At 37.2% G+C, this 17992-nt stretch overlaps 3 protein-coding genes across 4 annotated transcripts; 2 read left to right on the top strand and 1 right to left on the bottom strand.

Annotated features, from left to right (window-relative positions):
- Positions 1-3183: 3183 nt before the first annotated feature.
- On the top strand, positions 3184-6044 carry LOC106161995 (ganglioside GM2 activator). Its single transcript, XM_013539080.2, has 4 exons — positions 3184-3337; positions 3825-4023; positions 5044-5221; positions 5707-6044. Exons 1-4 carry the CDS (start codon positions 3268-3270, stop codon positions 5791-5793), a joined length of 534 nt encoding a protein of 177 aa, XP_013394534.1. The 5' UTR covers positions 3184-3267; the 3' UTR covers positions 5794-6044.
- A 465-nt stretch (positions 6045-6509) lies between these two features.
- On the top strand, positions 6510-9660 carry LOC106161979 (uncharacterized). Of its 2 annotated transcripts, XM_087017714.1 has the most exons (6): positions 6510-6708; positions 7170-7232; positions 7949-8073; positions 8289-8400; positions 8701-8906; positions 9102-9660. In XM_087017714.1, the coding sequence occupies exons 1-6, from the start codon at positions 6540-6542 to the stop codon at positions 9252-9254; spliced, it is 828 nt and encodes a 275-aa protein (XP_086873840.1). In that variant the 5' UTR covers positions 6510-6539; the 3' UTR covers positions 9255-9660. The 2 variants fall into 2 exon arrangements, with proteins under 2 accessions (XP_086873840.1, XP_086873839.1); XM_087017713.1 differs by having other exon boundaries at positions 8701-9660.
- On the bottom strand, positions 9403-17958 carry LOC106162010 (DNA repair protein XRCC1). The gene is made up of 15 exons (XM_013539108.3): positions 17754-17958; positions 17097-17189; positions 16594-16701; positions 15902-16060; positions 15250-15324; positions 14450-14558; positions 14073-14155; positions 13660-13804; positions 13192-13360; positions 12781-12894; positions 12113-12495; positions 11611-11761; positions 11079-11255; positions 10592-10667; positions 9403-10189 (listed from the first exon to the last, which is right to left on the bottom strand). Exons 1-15 carry the CDS (start codon positions 17802-17804, stop codon positions 10076-10078), a joined length of 2007 nt encoding a protein of 668 aa, XP_013394562.2. The 5' UTR covers positions 17805-17958; the 3' UTR covers positions 9403-10075.
- Positions 17959-17992: the final 34 nt, after the last annotated feature.

Genomic DNA, 17992 nt, shown 5'->3' with positions numbered 1-17992 from the left:
GCACCCCTTTGCCGTGACTAGTGAATGCGACATTTTATTCTTCGCCCACCGTGAAACAAAGTCATGGTACCCGGTGATTAATGTTTTTCAGGATTTTCAACTCGTATTATCATTAAGATATGAATAAAGTTTTATTTACAGTGATTTGTGAATTGATGATTTTATTTCTCCGTGAACTGTGATCACTATCCCCCCCCCCCCCTCAATGGGATCCTCTATTAAAGGTACACTCCATGGGTTTGGAAATCCCCCTTATGCTTATATTTTGGCCATCCGCAGCTCCTTATAAAACCTTACAGACACCTTAAAAACCATTGAACCCCTTCAATAATTTCTTTCTAGAACGTATCTGATGTTTATATTTTCATCGGAGTTTAGGAAGATGGTCGCTGGTTATAATGGCCTGCCAGTCATTTTAAAATAAATCAACCTTTATAAATTCAACTAATGGCCGAATCCAAGTGCAGAAAGGGATAGATAAATGATTTATGAGTACGAGAAATTTGTTTATTTCCTCGGGAAAATCCATTTAGGCCGGTAAATCCTGTGGAGCTTCCCTTTAAATCTAGTCGATGTCTATAAGAAAAAGGACTGTTTCCAAAGTAAAGTCCCCTTTGCACTGGACGGCGTCCTTTCTGCGTTCCGTATGACGGTCCCGTTTAAGAGTAAAAAAAATAATACTTTTACGTGCCGACAACTGGCCAATCATTGAGCATTCACTCTGCAACCAAAGCGATGCTTGTGCCTCCTTTCTAAGACCACAGCGACGCCAGTTCGCCAGGTCGAACAAAGGGCGCAGAAAGGACGCCGTACTGTATAAAGGGGGCATAAGTCAGGACCTGCCACGCCGAGGCTTTAGAGGAGAGCGTATGGGATCACCAAACACAATCGAATTTGTGTGCATTATAAAGGTCCGCTAGACGGCACGCGTTACGAATTTTTTTAATTAACGAATATGTACAACTGAACAATCGATTTATCCCGTTTTTTACATGCTATGCCAAATTGGCAACAGACCGACTATAAAGATCTCATATATATTTGGATAAAGTTACCCTTCATTAAATTGACGAAATCGGACTTATTTCAAACTTCATCGGGCATAGTAGGAAAAAATCTGGTAGCTAAAGCTTTTACATTTTGCGCACAGCTCCCCCCACACTATGTGAAATCAACGAAATAGGGCCTATTTTCAATTTTAAGAGGGCGTTGTAGGAAAAAAATCTGATAGCTAAAGCTCTGATTTTACACATAACTTCGATGGAACATTTTGTACGTATGTCTACTTTTGTGCGTGTTTGCCACTGATCCTCAGAGAAGTAGGTGACGATGTTCTCTTTTGACGACACATCTTGTATTGTATAGTATTTCATTGTAAAGTGCAATACTAACCTATCAACACCACATAGCTGACGAACACTATTTTACTGAATCAACGCAGTGTCAATTCCAAAAAGTAAGAGAGTTCCGAAAATTTTATTAAATTTATTGTTTGTGTTTGAACACTGTAAAAGGAACATTTTAATTGTTTTGAAGTGCAAAGATAAACCTCTTGCTTTTGGAGATATAAGTGATAAACATTAGTTTTATTATTTTCGATGGTCCAATTTACACGCAAATACTCGTTTCCCCTCATGTGAACGTCACTTAAAACATGATTTTAAATAGCGTAACCTACGGCGATCTGGGAAACTACCAGGTGGAACTGTAGCCAGCCGCACGTCCCGGATGATCCGGCTTATATAAATAACAGAGGCCCGTAGATATTAATGTCTGATCCTAACGCACATTCTGTTAAAATGAATTGACAAGTTGTGACTCTTTTTCTGTAGCGTTTATCGTAGTTCCATTCTTTGATATAATAAGCATACGTTTTTCTTCTGATTCTATCCGCTTTGCGTGCTCTTTGCCCTTTCCACCCCCGTGAGCCAATATTTGTCGGGCAAAGCCAGGCCAAAATGTTTTATTCCCTACCGGATGGGGGATAAAATATTTTGGTATTGCTTTGCCCGACAAGTATGGAATAATACACGAGGAAATTTTATGATGAGATGCAGACCATAGGAATGGGACCATTTTTTTTTTTCGTTTCGCTTGTTATGCTGTCTTTAGGATGGGGCATGAGGAAAATATCGAGTGAAGTACCGCCAAAGCTAAGGGAAGGGGGTACGTGCCCCATCAAGCCACCTCTTGAATCTGTCTTTATTGACGACCACTGCCAAAAGCAGAGAATCGTGACATGAATTAGCCAGAGACATATCTGTGAATATCGAGTGAAAAATCAATCTGTGACTTTGGTACAGGGTTGACGACAACCCTCTACGAAATTAAGTGTTGGATGTTTTTCATCAATGAACAATTTTAACAATAGGATATCTTATACATGTAACTGTATCGATACATTACACCGAGCAGCGGAAAAATCACATAACTGGCGAATGCTATTTCATTGAATCAACGCAGAGTCAATTCCCAAAAGTAAGATTTCCAAAAATTTCGTGATATTGTGTTTGAGTACTGTAAAAGGAACATCTTAATTGTTTTGAAGTGCAAAGATTAACCTGCTGCTTTGGGAGATGTATGTGATGAACACGAGTCTTATTATTTTTGATGGCCCCATTTACACGCAAATACTCATTAAATAACATCTTATCCTCGAAGCGGTACTAAACTTGCAGCGAATCTCTGTACATCCTTTAAAGGTATGGCTGCATAGGCCGCTCAGACAAAATAATTCTAGGATACCAGTCTGGATCGAGTCACAAGACAAGACTAAATTTAAGAGGTGCCCGTTTGGAAGGGTGCAATCTTGTCGTTGAATACTTAAGCAGGATCGGTTTCCAGTTTAGAAAAGTAATCGTCTGAACGCCGATTTTAACACTACTTGGGCTTGATCATGTGTGGGTGTGGAGGAATATAATCGCACAGCGTTAAGACGTTTTAAAGTGAACGCCATTACGATCAATGTCAGTTATTAAATATTTTAGCAGCAACAATACAGTACATGAGTTAATAGCAGTAATGGTTGTCGCGCATTTCAATTCGTGGCGGCCAGAGTTTAAATTTTTAAAAGTTTTGCGTTTATGCACATATGGCAATGCACTAGAATATTAAGCCAAAAAGATCGAACCAGGCGCGTTCCTAGTCTGTTCCACGTTTGTCTTTTGTGTAATATGTGATAGCATTTGTTCCAATAAAACTGGGCACTTCATTCCCACTACGGTACTAGAAGGCACACCGCTTGTACTGGAAAGCACATCGATCGACATGAAGGTTCTCCTGTGTTTCTTAGCCCTTGTGGCTGGGTGTATGGCTGGCTTTGAGTTTAAAGACTGCAGTAAGTAGATCGCCTCGGACAATATGTTAAAATAATAAAATAACGGTCGCCACGAATTAAGTAATTTATGTCATTGATAACACATAATAACAAAACATTATTTGTTATTATGTGTAATCAATGACATAAATTACTTAATTCATATAAAAGTTGAATAATCCTTCAAATTGACGTTTTGGACTTTGGCTTTAACTCTCTGTGACTTAATGCTATATAGAAAACATTTTAGCAGCACAATTTTACAAAATTTATCGAAATTCAGCATTGCGCAACGAACGCCATTCTGTGATGTGTTGGCAATTTACTTGACTCTGAATGAAATCAAAAGGGCATCTGGAAAACCTTTTAGGTTCAGTATTTTGAACGGGTGGAAAAAGTGGATTTGACAATGAATATAAGGTAAACGAGATGATCGTCTGCTTTTAAATGAAACGTTTGGCGCCTTTTTTACGCTTGGAATGCCGTCTCGTAATCCCTCTTTCTTCAGGTGGCGGCAAACCCGGTTTTCGATTCGAAACATTCAAGCCAACAAGACACCCAGTCCCCGTGCCAGGAACTTTCGGCGTAAGCTTTGACGCCGATGTTACCAAAACTATCAACGGGCCCCTGAAGGTGAAGCTTGAGCTTCAGCGCAAAGTGACGTTTTTCTGGGTCCCCATCCCCTGTCTCTTTGGCTATGGATCTTGGTAAGTTTTTTTTAAAGTGATAGGTGTTTATAGAGCTGAAGCTCACGCATTCTCTCCTCTAATACTTTTCACTCTCTCTCTCTCTAGTTCATTTCTGATAATATGTCATCTTGTTACCTCAAGGGTTTGTGAGTATCGTTGGAAACGGGAAGCTTGTTTTTATATAGTTGTGAAGTCAAGTGATTTCTCTTAATTTTTTAAGTTCAATTCCTCACTCATGGGTCCTGTTTCAAGTTATTTCAATGCAAATTAAAAATAGTTTTCTGGATTCTATTCTTTCCCCTTTTTAATCGGTTTTTGTGCGTTTTGTTGAAAGCGCCAGCGGTGGAGTGCTTTATAACCTTTTTCTCTGTCTTGAATTTTGTAGACTGGTTTATTATCTTAAGATGGAATATTTTGGCAAACAGGCCATTTATGAAACACAATTCATTATATAACGATTATACATCAAAATTGAACAAATGGATCATATCGGCCGAGATGTAAAAAGAAAAAACGTTTTGACAATACAGGAAAATGAACAAAGATTATTTAAATGTCCAACGCACGTTGTCCAGCTTTGGAACTAAATCCGTTTTAGTTGGTACTGCTGTGAACAGTTCCATAGGTGCACCGGTTAACTGGCCAGGTCGTGACTCGTGACGGTAGGATCTGGTGTCATGACCACACCACCTGCCTCTTTCCCGCGCTGCTCTTCAGTTTGGGTCACGATATCTCACCTTTGTGTAAGATTTTTGACCTTGGAGACGCAGCTGTTTATCTGTCACAGTGATGTTTTAACTTTCGAAGTTGCAATTGGTGTCGTTACATTGGCTGATTGAAATATTTGAGTGATTTGGAACCTTGTCCACCATTTTTTTTTTTTTTTGCTTCGGCGATATTGCTAAATTTTGTTTACGTCTCGGTACTCTCTACTTAGGACGAGGAGTGTCTCCGTCGGTACTCTGAAACTTAGAGCGAACCGATCCGGTCGGGGATTTGCACTCTTTACAATCAATTCAACTTTTTTTTCGTTTAAAGCACCTACGATGGCATCTGTGACTGGGCTGCACAGTGGAAGGCCCCTAGTAAGTGTCCACCAGAGCTGGCAAATCACAACATCCCCTGCACTTGCCCATACCCTAAAGGACGTATCTCCATGAACAACCAGCAGTTCACCGTAGGCGCTCTGCCTACTGGGCTTGGATGGCTAGCCGACGTAAGTACATTCGTCTGGTACCTCTATTTTAAATGGTCGCTTTCGATTTGTATTGTTTCTAGCCATCTAACTCTCTAGTAGCTGCTTTTTTTAAATTTTTTTTTATTTTTTTTTTTATTGCAGCATGTCTTTCTCTGAAACCTGCGGGGGTTTACAGATTGTATTTCAATAAATTCCGTAAACTTGTAAAATGATGTAAACTCATGAAAACTTATGTCGATTATTTTGCAAACCCCCCTTACACCCCACCTAAACCCGCCACTGCGTCCTGGGCCGTCGCTCGTCATTAACTCGAAAGCATCGCGAATAGCGTTAGCGCTATCACCTTTTATTTCGAGGCTATTATATGGGGCGAGTAAATCCCGAGTTATGGAATAGAGACGCTTGCGCTCGATCGCAATTCGCGATGCTTTCGAGTTACGGAGCCCAGGTCGACAAAGCTCATTGTGAACGGCACCTAAAACACCCCGTTTCTTTGTTTTCAGGGTACCTACTGGGGAAAGATTAAGATGCTGGAGCAGAACGGCAATGAGATCGGCTGTGTGGAGCTCACAGTTGAGATTGATAGCTAAAGTAAATCTGTTCATCCTCGGTATCTCGGTAATTCCAAAACATTGGCCTTTAGAAACGGTCGAACTGTGTTCTCTCGGTCAGAACTGTTTACTGTTGGCCATTGATTACGCGTTGTCAATGATTTAAATAGAACTGCTTTCTCCATTTCTCATATTTTGTGAGGGGCATGTATTTTGTGCTCATAATAAAAAACAAGGGCACCTTTATGGCTTACATTAATGTGAAATAAACTTACAATGTTTAAATATAACTTACGATATTCAGTCTTAGCTGTCTAATATCCCTTGTCCAGAAATGAAGGGCTTACTCCCCCTCCCAACATAAGATAAGTAGATTTGTGCAATATAAACCATTTCGATAACGAGGTCTCTTCTTGGAGATTAGCTTGCACTGCCTTATGAATCGACCTAGAATAACAGATGAAAATCCAATTACTTTAGGTCACAACACCTTGCTGATAGAGATATTATTAAAATAATGTCTCTATTTTGAAACGAAAAAAAAAAGTTTCACGCATGAGAGCACTTTATGTGCAACTATGAATAGCGCATTTCAACTCTCAGAAAAATTCATTCACAACTTGGAGCTTCAAATACTATAGGGAACATAGTAGATAGCTTCCATGATCTTCATATTGTTAAAAATTTAACCTATAATCAATTGGCCGTGACAGACGCACGTGTCGTAACATTGTGTTATATATTGGGCTGTTAAGCTAAGTGGTTTATACTAATATTACATCACAATGGACGTGAGCGGAAAAAGAAGAGCCCGGCTTTCAAGAATTCGATCTAAATACGATGACGTCGGAATCATGGTGATTTTTGGCGGGACTGGATTTCTTGGTGGGGTCATAGTCTGCACTGTCATTGTGCTTTTTAATTCACTTCGAACGGTTTCATTGGTTGATAAAGGTTGGTTTTTAAAACATTTTCTGTCGCCACAAGCTTTGCTTTTGCATTTTTATTTGCATCGTTTTTTTGGCAGATAATAAGATTTGCCTGTCCACCCCTCTATTTCTCTCGTATTTTCACCGACATTGATTTGTAAGGTATTCATAGTGTTTAAACATATTGGTAATGGATAATAATAATAAGCAGACACAGAATCAGCCATGCCATGTTTAATGAGCTTTAATACTCCCAAGTAAACTTCTCACACATCCTCAAAAATGATTTCTAACCAAAACGGGGATATCAAAGACATTCTTATAACATAAGCTGCTGTGCATTAAATGCAGGCTCCAGAAACCTATCTCAGGAAAAACGCCAGACAACTTGATAGTATATAATATTTTTCAAAACATACATTATCACATATGTAACTTACTCTTTTAAAGTATATATACCATCCCTTGTAAACCAATTTCTTCTAGAGCACAGCCAACCCGACACCGACACGTGGTCTGTCTATCATGGAGAAAGGCTGAACTCAACAGGTGAGCTATATGACTCAAACAGATGTCATAGATCTAGAATCAAGATAAAATAAAAATGGAATACACCTCTATATAAAAAAATCCTTGAAATTTCAGCAATTTTTACACTGCCACCAAGGTACACCCCATCCAAAATTGTCGAAAAAAATTAAGATCTGTAAACTAATCTTCGAATTCTTTATTTCTATATTTCATCGTCACTCGCGAAAATTTTAGCCTCTGTGTGGCCTAGATTGGTGAATCAGGAAAAAGTGTTGAATTTTCCAATATAAATTGAATTTTTGCTCTAAAAAGGTCCAACGATCATTCTGTGCCTTCAAAATTTCTCCAAATTTAGTCTTTACTTTAGTGAATATTCGTATGGACTTTTAAAATTAACGCAATGATCAATATTTTTTTTTTTTGAAAATAGGTCCATTGTTTCATAATTTTTAAATGTCTCGCATTAATTTAACTTACTTACAATAATATATTGTTATGTTCTTCACTTGGTCAGTTAAAAAAAACATTTTGAAATTTCTAAAAATGGAAACTTGCAGGGTAAAAAAATTAGTACTCGTTGGGCATTTTAAGTTAAATTCCGGAGAATAGTTATATAGAAAGGGTTCAATGGTCAAATATCAAGGTCAACAACGTTTAAAAACAAAATTCGCTTAAGAGCACTGTTAGTATATGATTATCTTTTTTCTCGCGACTTAATTAATTGACATTTTAAGGTCCTGCGACCGCATCTGTTGATCTAAATAAAGGCAACTTCAACAGCACTGATGCTCACGTGGTCCTTTATCATCCCTTACGGAGACTGTACAATACCTCTTGTAGTTACACAGCGGTATTACAGGTAAGGGGAAACATTCACAGGCAAAAAAAAGTTCATAATGCAATTTAATGATCTTCAGTTGAAGAAATGGATTTATCAGATCTGTGAACAGTGATGTTGAAAACTGTTCATGGAGTTAAAAAACGCTTTCAATTCTTAAGACATGTTAAGACATTGACTTGTTTTTTTTTTTTTTTAGATGATCTGTTTCTTCTCATTATTTTTCTAAAATCCAGGTCAATTTTAAGGGAACGAACTACACCAAAGTTCGTTTCGTCATGTATTTTAACAAGCAAGCGCGAGGTCATGTGTTTACAGTATCCGAAGACCACGGGAGCAACGGCTTTGGTAAGACACCACTGACTGTCCTAGGAATTCGAGTGATATACAGACATGAGCTCAGGTTAAAAAAAAAAGCCTGAACATTTATCGAATCTCAGACAAGACGAATCTCAGGAATCATCAGAATTGAATTAAAAAACGCGGAATTCTGCGTTTCCGCCGAAAAAGCTCACGTCTAGATATATACAGAATAATTATGGATCAGTAACATTCTCATAAAATAAAAAGAGACACCAAGTTATGATCTGGATTTGTACATTTAAATTAGAAATAAAGTAAAGATTTTTTCCCCACATTAACGACTAGGTGGTGTTGGCTCAGATGTCCAAGTTGTGGATTCCGGCCTGTACGTCTACATGAGCTTCAGTCCGGAGCAAGGGCGTGGTCTGTACGCCGCGCCGGGAAACAGCCTGCTTCACCAGGCCATCAAGGGGTTTATACAGCCCAACGGGGTGGTGTCCCTGACTGTAGAACGGTCAAAGGTGACGTGGGATAATCACGCAGGTACCAAGGTAAGCATCAGACCATCCTCGGTTAATTTGGTGGGTACGGTAATATGCCAAACAATTCGACGATTAATTAATTTCAAAGAAACGTCATTTTGGCTAATACAAGAAACACTTCAATTTTGTGGACTGACTGCAGGTCGACAAACGGACGCAATGTCGAGAAATTTGAATGGTTTGGTGATCACTTATTTCTTTCAGGGAACCACCGTGATTCCTCGTGACTACCTTTTTGATGGAATGGCCAATGAGGGTGACCGTAGTATTTTCCTCGGAATGAACAGGGTCGTCTGCTGCACCCACAGAGTTGGAAGAGGGCTGTGTAGAGTGGACGTCACCTTGCTGGAACGCTGACTTAACTCATGACAGATTATGGTCGATAGCATTTGGCTAAGTGTTTATAATAACGACATTGGTATTTACCAGATATGTTTCTCTTCACCACAGTGAATCCATTACACGCAGAACGAAATTATCAGGATGTTCCAAAGTTTACAAATGGTTGAGGTTATCATCTCTTTATTTTTAAATTTTCAATATTGTGACAAATATTAAACAGACTCTATAAAAAGAACAATAAGAGATGTAACTACACAATGGTGTCCACCATTTCTACATAAAAAAAGTTATCATTATAAAAACAATAGTTCATAATTATTTTTTGTAAAACATCTTGTAAGCAATGGGCTTTTACCCTTTTCTTTAATTGTCTATGTGGCAGGGTTCTTTAGAAAAAAAAAAAACAATATTTTCAATCATCTTCATACTTTTGACCATTTCCTACAGGAGGATAGAACATTGACTTCACAGCCCGCGTTTCTTTCACATAATTCTCTTTTCATCAGACTGCTTTCATCCCAGCATAATTTCTGAAATTCTGTTCATATATTCTTGCTGGACTGGATAGCAATGTCCACAGAAGCAGCCAGAGGAATATTTTTGCAAATCTAGTGAAAAAATTTCTCTGCAGCCCTGGTAGAGAGTAATACCATGACCAGTAACATAACAAATTTACTCTGGAATCGGGCCAGTATTAAGATCTGTGAACGTTGCATAACGCTGGTCTCGCCATGACAGTTTTCATTACCTAGGAACCAGAATGTACGGTGGATATGGCAACAGCCAGTACTAAGATCTGTTAATATTGCAAATCCCTACTCTCGCCATGACAGTTTTCATGATGCAGGAACCACAATGTACGGTTGATATGGCAACAGCTTGTTCTTATCGTGACAGGCCAAGATCCACTTTGGCCTCACAAAGATCAAATTGGTGTTTTCCGATAATGCCTATAACAGAAAAAAAATGTATATTTGGTCACAGAAACATTAACACAGGTATCTCTTTTACAATGGAGAAAAATCACTGAAATGAAAAGCGTAGTGATATCAAGCCTTCTTGCTGATGTCATTGTTGTTGATGTCATTGTTTCTTATAGTTATGCCTGTGTGAATTTTCCAGCTACACTGGTCATAATGACACATTTCCTGAGAAAAAGTTTTATTTTCACGCAAAAAAAAAAGAAATATAAATATTTTGACAGCTTACCATAGAGATGCACTTATTTGACATAAATAAATACTAACATCAACAGATCATCTGTGTCAATTTATCTACATGGGACAATTTTTGTCACAATCTGTAACACCATGAGGTTTGTTTTCTTACCCGACCACAGAGTATTTACTGACCTGGTCAAATTTATCATCCCAGTCAGAGTTTGTGATCACAAAGGTCACCTTGTCATCCATGTAATCTTCCAATTCTCTGAAAAGAAAAAGTTCAATAAGCAGTGGATTTCACATAACTCGTCACCGTATACAACTATTTAGATTTTAAAACAAAGCTTGTAGGATGGATTTTTGCTTTGGTATAAGTTGAAACTTAATGAAAGTTCCCTAACTTGAAAATGGGGTTTAACCCAATACAATATCTTAAATCATATATAAATGTCTAAAAATATATATGTAAAATAGGACCACATGAATGCATGATTAAATTGGTATCACTATCTCACAATCTTTAAATTTACAAGTAAATAAGACTGCCAATGTTACAGTTAAAGTGAAATACTTCAAACCCAAGAAAATGTGTATTTTTATAGTTCTGAGTCTTTAAATTCTTAATTACTTTACAATCTCCACCACCACTACTACTACTACTACTACTACAACCTACCCATCAAATGCTGTTATGTATCTGAATATTGTCCTTCGTTCAGTAGCAGAGAAGTCTCCATACAAAAAGAAATGTTTTCCAGAGAAGAAATCAGGCAGGTCAGGCAAGTCCCCTGAGCCACCATCTTTACTAGAAGACTTTCCTTCTCCTTTGTCTCTCGACTGCTCCTCTTTTATTCTACCACAGGAAAAAAATCATTTGTACAGTCGCTATTTCTGTGGTGCATTTGGTTACAAACAGAAATAACAATAATATTAATAACAGTTATTATTACATAAATAATAATTAAGTGTAACTTACTTAACAGACAGTGTCTTAAGCATGTCTTTAGACAAGATTCTTTTTTAATTTGGTGAATAGTTTAGCTACTAATGTTAACCCAGAATGCACTGCATACAACAAAAATTCATAGGTATTCCAGTCTTGATACCATTTACAAATCAAGTTTGCCAACTCAATCAAAAACACTCATTCAAAAAACAATCAAATACTTTGTTCTTTGTGTAATGACCTATGCAATAAAATATTTCACCTTCTTATTTCATCTTCCGTATCTTCAGAGTCGGAGCCAACGTCAGTGGCAGCATCATAGGCGTCAGTGTCATCTCCACTGTCATTGGAATGTTTGGGGGAGGTGGTAGGTTTCACTGGGCTGGGATCAGGGATCTTCTTCTTTGGGGAGGCTGGTGAATAATATAATAACTTACAATTATAATACTTATAATAATAAAATTTTCTTATATAACACATTTCATAAATTTCATTGCTCCTTAAAACATTATTTTCATAACTTATCTATTTATATTTATTATCTAAATAATCAAACTTTCTGACACTATATTGTAACACAATATTACTCAAATTAAAAACAGCCAGATAAAGATAAAGCAAGTAAAGTGAAAAGCAAATTAAAAAGCCTCAATGATGACCATAAATGTGATGCAAGACACACATATACATTAAACAAGGCATTAATCATGTAAAAGAAGTCTTATCAGATCACAATATATATTTTTCATGACATTTTTCATTACCTTCCACCTTCTTAGGCTGAGGTTTTGATCTTTTCTTTGGATCCCACTCCTCATCCTCATCTTCCTCCTCTTCATTTTGTTTACCATCTTTCACGGGGCTTGGCTTCCTTGGACTCTCCTTCTTGGATGGAGCTTTTGTTCTCTTTTTTGGATCCCATTCCTGCTCCTCTTCCTCATCTTCTTCCTCATCCTTGTCGTTTTTCTTCTTAGACTGGGTTGTCTTTGGTGTGACCTGCTTAGGTTGTGGTTTTGTTTTTTTCTTAGGTTCCCATTCATCCTCCTCCTCAACATCTTCCTCCTCCTCCTCACTTGGAGAGTATTCTGATCCAGAGCTCCCTGCATCTTGAAGTCCAGGGGGAGTTTTGGACCCTCTCACTTTATAGCTGGAGTACACAAGAATAAGAAACCTTACTTAGGAAAAGAGAGCATAGAACATAAGGCAGAGAACAGCCACGTTTTAGTGGAAAACATGATGTTACCAGACAGACATAAGATGTTGGAGTTAAAAAAGTTCCAGGGTAGTTGTCATTTGTGCATTTTTGGCTTGGAATCGTTGGAATTAAACCAGAAATGCGCAAATGACAATTTTCTTTTTCTTTTTTAAAATTATATTAATAAATCATATTAATTATATTAAAAAATATGGTGACAAGAGTGGGGATACATACTCTTTCCAGTTCATCAGTTTCTTATTTCTGTGACTGTCCTTGATCCACTGGTGACTGACAATGCAGCCCTTTCCATCCACCTGCTGGAATTTTGGAGTATTGGAAAAAGCACATCTGAAGGACGAAACCAAATTATATTCAACCTGAAAGAGTGTGAGTGTCATGGGCTGTGTTGATAACTGACCCACTAGAACCAGGAACAGTGTGCTATAACCAGAACTCCAGGACTTTGTTTGATGAAGACTTCAAGAGAATGGGTATTTTAAGCAGATTCTTGTGAGAATCTTAGCCAGTTAACCATTTTACTAACAATGACTCACAAACTCACATTTTGAATGTAACCCCCCCACCCCCTTCTTCTTTTTTTTTTGCATGAGGTGTGTGTACGCCCTCCTCCAGTTTGGTACTTACATTAAGTGTGTACACCCCCTCCCCCAGTCTGGTCTGTACTGGGCCCCCATCTCTATGGCTTTATCTCGGAGTTCTCCTCGCTGGGGGTTCTGGTAGCCACTCATCACAAATACCACCCCCTTCATCAACTCTCTGAATGGCTTGGGCTTTTTCACAGCAGCAGGTTGGGCTGATTAGGAGGAAAACAATTCTTGTACTATTAACAAGCTACAAAATGTATCAGTTTTAATTTCCATGAAACTTCACACAAATATCTTTAATGCCCAAACTTTTAACATACTCCAAGCATAAGAAACTTATTTATACTTTCAAGTATCCCTGCTATAAGTTACTGTTTTTCACAACATTTTATGCACTATAAACATTTGTAGTTGCAAGGAAGAATGGACATTTGTGGAAATGAACTAGGAAAATAAAACCAAAACATAAGTCTCATGCCTATTCACCAAACAAGTTAAAACAAAGTACTTTTCTTCTTCTTTGGTGGTGGTGTGTCACTGTCTGAACTTCTTCGTCTTGATGTTGCTGCCTCAGGTTTTTTCACAACAGGTTTTTTCGTTGGTACTGAAGGTTTATCACTGTGTGAGTCTTCATGTTTTCTCTTAGCTGGGGTCTAAAATAAATAGTCATAGATGGCAGCAGTGCATTTTGTGCTCACCAAGTGGCAGTTGGCCCTGCATTTAGTGGATAGCAGTCTTACTATTTTTCAAAATCTAATGCTATGTACCTCGTTAAGGTGTAGAAAACAAATACACTAATGATATTTTTCAGTTAAATTCCAATGACCACTGTCAACAAGCAACATTATCAGATTCTCTATTATAAAAGTTATCAGATGTTTAATTCATAAATCATTTTCACAGAAACAATTATATGTTTACCACAGTTTGTCCATTCTTCTCTTTTTCTCTGCTTTCTAACTGTTCTGAAGAGAGTTTGGAGGCTGCCCTGACTGCAGCGGCACCTAGTGGCAATAAACAACACTCACTTGCAATAGACTGTCATAAATAGTTGTAGTGTCATGCACAAAAAACAATTATAATGACTTTTTAATCAAAAGGTCTTGCCCCCCTCTATCAAATTAAGGTCTAAGGAAGAAGACTTAATAGTCTTATATGGAACAGATTTGCGGAGCAAAACCCTGGAACTGCCTGTAGTCTGTAATGCACTAAATTGGGATGTCACAAATGGAGTGTAACTGTGCCTTAAATTACAAACATGTAAAATTCTCAGTTATATAGCTTTGCCCTGTACATACCAGTGAGTGGCTCTGGTTCTTGTTTCCTGCTGGCAAAGAGACTGCCAGTTGACACCGACTGATCCTCATCTGTGGTCTTCAGAGAGAAGGCACCAAGTTTCAAGCCACTCTAAAATGGATAAATAACAGCAGTTTGTGAAAAAAATAATTAAAAAATTTCATCCTACTGATCCCTTTGGAAACAGGATCTAAAAATCTATTAATCATAAGCAAAAGCAGTGGCCAGTAACTGAAGAAATCAAATTTGTTCAGTTTATTGGGCAGGCTATGATGTGCTGGCATTTTGTGTGGAACCAGTGTTTATGTTACAGTGAATTGTAAGTAGCTTTTTAGATTTGAAAACAAATAAAATACACATGTAAGATGTAGACAATGTTATTTTTACTAATGTGCATCATTAACAAATGACATGGGCATACCCAAAAGCAGTCAAATGTTATGCCTATGGTCTTGGTAAAATGTCCAATTTCTACTTTTTATAAATAAAATGCCAAGAATTGAGAATGTTGATTTAATTGACTCATATAATGGAGACCCAACATCAAGCATAGTAATTATTATAATGGTGATTTGGATGAGACAATGTATTGCCATTTAAGAAAAAGACACTAAATAACAGAGGTTATATCTGAAAATTAGATTTTTGTTAATAGACTTTAAGTTAATATATGAAAGTCCATGAGTTACAATGTTGCAGAGCAATTGCACTGATTAAAGGTTAAAATTAATTTCGTCTATCACAGAAGAAGACAATAGATTATAACTATAGGATAAATTTTAACTCTATAGAATTCACATACCTCATTTGTTGCATTTTGTGATGTTTTGTCTGGTGGAGAATGGAACTTGATAAATGACAGACCATAAGGTATATTCTGAAATAATAAAAATACTTGTAACTGTCACACACAGCAGTCTCTAATATATATTTTAGTAAATCAGTCAGTAAATTACACCAAGCTCTGTATGAAATTTTAAGGGGTTTTAAAGTAAATATAAATCCTGAAAAAAATCCAAATAATCCAGTGTCTTACTTTTTTGCCTCATTCTGTTGTTGAATTTTCAAATTCACAAATTGTTTATTTTTTGTCATAAATTCATCAATTATATTTCAATTTTAATTCATTCTTTGATTTTTGAAGAACAGCAGCAATAACAAGGCAACTTTCAAATAAAACAATCTAGAGTAAATTTTGAGCTCTGTGTCATGTTCCATAAACAAACAAGTGTTTTTTTATACCATAAATGATATATCATCACTTCCAGTATTGCTCCTTTATAAGTTAAATCATTTTTACCTTTCCATAAAAAGTAATTTCTGACATGAGGCCAACTTACTTTTAAGAACTTCTGAATCAACATTTTAATGCAATTTACTAAGAAACATTATTTTGGAAAATGTCATGAAGTCAAATTCATTTTTTTTCCAAATTTATTAAGTAATCACCATACCTTATTGAAAGGCTGTGTACAGACGACCTTGACCCTGTCCCACTTCTGTTCCACCACTGCCTTGGACAGCTTATCTGCAGTGAAGATCCTCACTCTGTTCATGTTGGTGCCATTTCTACTCTCTATAGGACTGAGGAAACTTGAGGCCACCAGGAGCACCTGCAAACACAGAAAAAAAATTAAAAAATTTGCAATTAATAATAATAATAATCATAATAATACAAGTTACTTATTTGATCTTTACATTCTCACAGCAAGGACCTTGGTTCGTTGAAAAAGGAAAAAGACTGTTAACTGCTATATCTCCTCAAAGTTAAGTTTAGGAGATTGCACTGCCTTATTGCTATAGAACATGAAATTATAGCAAAATATCAATTGTAGGGGATCAGATGTTCTGAATGGGAAAAATAGACAAATCTAATGATTTCTAAAATCTCATTTACTTAACCACAGAAAGTTTGACGTATCTTTAGCTTTTTCATAAGGAACATTTTTAGATCTTGCATGATAGGAAAAAAGTAAAATAAACAACTTATTTTAGCCAACTTAATACATGTTAAGAATTTGGTTTAAATTGACCATGGCATGAAGAAGAAGAAGAAATGGGTAAAATTGTGAATTTTACTGTATTCTGATACTGTATTTGTTAAGTCATAAATTCTTAAAATCAGAACATTCCAATCAGTGATCACCTGGTAATCCTGGTCAGATGTCTGTGTGGACTTGCCCACCAAGACCTCAATGAAAGCTGCTCCCTCATTGCCGATATCTATCTGGTGAACTTGACTAGATTTCTCAAACTAGAAATATGGTAAAATAAGCATTTAATAATGCAGCATACATCTGATGTTAGATGTTACTCTCAGTCTGCCAGTAGTAATCTTGGACGGATATCTCTAAGAAGAAATATGGGAAAAAGAGCGTAAAGTAATACTGTATAATACAACAATCATCAGTCTTTGGTAATAAACTTTGGATTGAATTTACTAGTACTGAGTACAGTCAAACCCAGATGGCTTACATCATGACCTATTGCCACACTGTGTGATTAAAGTAAATGACCATAACGAGCCAATCTCACAGCTTGTAAGTTAACCTCAATTTTAACTGCAATGTGTGAGACATCAGAGTGACTGCATTGGCTTGATATAGTTCTGTTAAGATGGTAAAGCTCAACAATCACATCTTGCTTTACCTGTAGAACCACAGACACTTGCTTTTCACCTAAGGCTGCACTTTTCCACTTGGCCTTGCCCTCAGGTTTTAACAGGTTCTCTGCCGGGTTGTTCTAAAAGCAATCAAATATTATAATAACTAATATATTATTTAAGTTAGAACACAGGACAAATATGAATACTTGCACATATTTTTGATGTTATGAGTGTAGTCATCACAGACTTGTCTGCTTGGGGGTATATAGGGGGTGGAGAGGGGGTAAATAATTCAGGTAAATGTTTCACTGGGCAAGTGTGGTACTCAGACGTCAATCAGGGCACTTAATCACAATCCATTTACAAATTAACTGTCCACAGAGTAATCATTTGACTGAGACTGCCCTTGCCTCTGTCTAGTAGCACTCACCAATACTGGTACATGTAGCTAGGGTGATACACGGCATAACTATGTACACTCCGGACTTTAAGGTCTCATTTCCAATGAAACTGTCGTTCAATCCAACTCCGCGGAGACTTTGGCTGAATGCTTATGCAATTGTTTCCAACGTATTCGTATAATTACAAGTTTTTTTTCTGATTTCTACTCAACGCCAGGAGGAGGAGTGTCATTGGGAATGAGGCCTTAGACTAAAACTGGGCTGCGATTAGATAAATCATTGAAGAGATTTCCTACTTACTTTATCCTCACTGCTACACGAAACTACATGTTGTATCTTAATTTCCGGCATTTCTGTGTTTTCTTGTGTTGTAAAAGAACCCTTCTGATGCTTTTGATGCTATACAAAGATGCTCGCTTTAATCGTAAAATGATCAACAATGCTATTTGTTTTCATGCTTCGCGGGACAACTCCGCGGCTAAAACGATAATCCCGCAGTAAATGATGTTCCTGTAATGCGATAGATGAGACTGGCAGCA

The sequence above is a fragment of the Lingula anatina genome, chromosome 7 (assembly GCF_051362555.1).
Source record: "Lingula anatina isolate TDL-2025a chromosome 7, LinAna3.0, whole genome shotgun sequence".
Lineage (NCBI taxonomy): Eukaryota > Metazoa > Brachiopoda > Lingulata > Lingulida > Lingulidae > Lingula > Lingula anatina.
This window is presented reverse-complemented; position numbering and strand designations above follow the sequence as displayed.

Coding starts and splice junctions, on each gene's coding strand:
- LOC106161995 (XM_013539080.2), top strand. CDS start 3,268: ATGAAGGTTCTCCTGTGTTTCTTAGCCCTTGTGGCTGGGTGTATGGCT. Junction 3,338..3,824: donor CTTTGAGTTTAAAGACTGCA/GTAAGTAGATCG, acceptor CTCTTTCTTCAG/GTGGCGGCAAACCCGGTTTT. Junction 4,024..5,043: donor CTCTTTGGCTATGGATCTTG/GTAAGTTTTTTT, acceptor TTTCGTTTAAAG/CACCTACGATGGCATCTGTG.
- LOC106161979 (XM_087017713.1), top strand. CDS start 6,540: ATGGACGTGAGCGGAAAAAGAAGAGCCCGGCTTTCAAGAATTCGATCT. Junction 7,233..7,948: donor AGAAAGGCTGAACTCAACAG/GTGAGCTATATG, acceptor TGACATTTTAAG/GTCCTGCGACCGCATCTGTT. Junction 8,074..8,288: donor GTTACACAGCGGTATTACAG/GTAAGGGGAAAC, acceptor TCTAAAATCCAG/GTCAATTTTAAGGGAACGAA.
- LOC106162010 (XM_013539108.3), bottom strand. CDS start 17,804: ATGCCGGAAATTAAGATACAACATGTAGTTTCGTGTAGCAGTGAGGAT. Junction 17,190..17,753: donor CGTGTAGCAGTGAGGATAAA/GTAAGTAGGAAA, acceptor GATTGCTTTTAG/AACAACCCGGCAGAGAACCT. Junction 13,805..14,072: donor AGAAGAATGGACAAACTGTG/GTAAACATATAA, acceptor TATTTATTTTAG/ACCCCAGCTAAGAGAAAACA.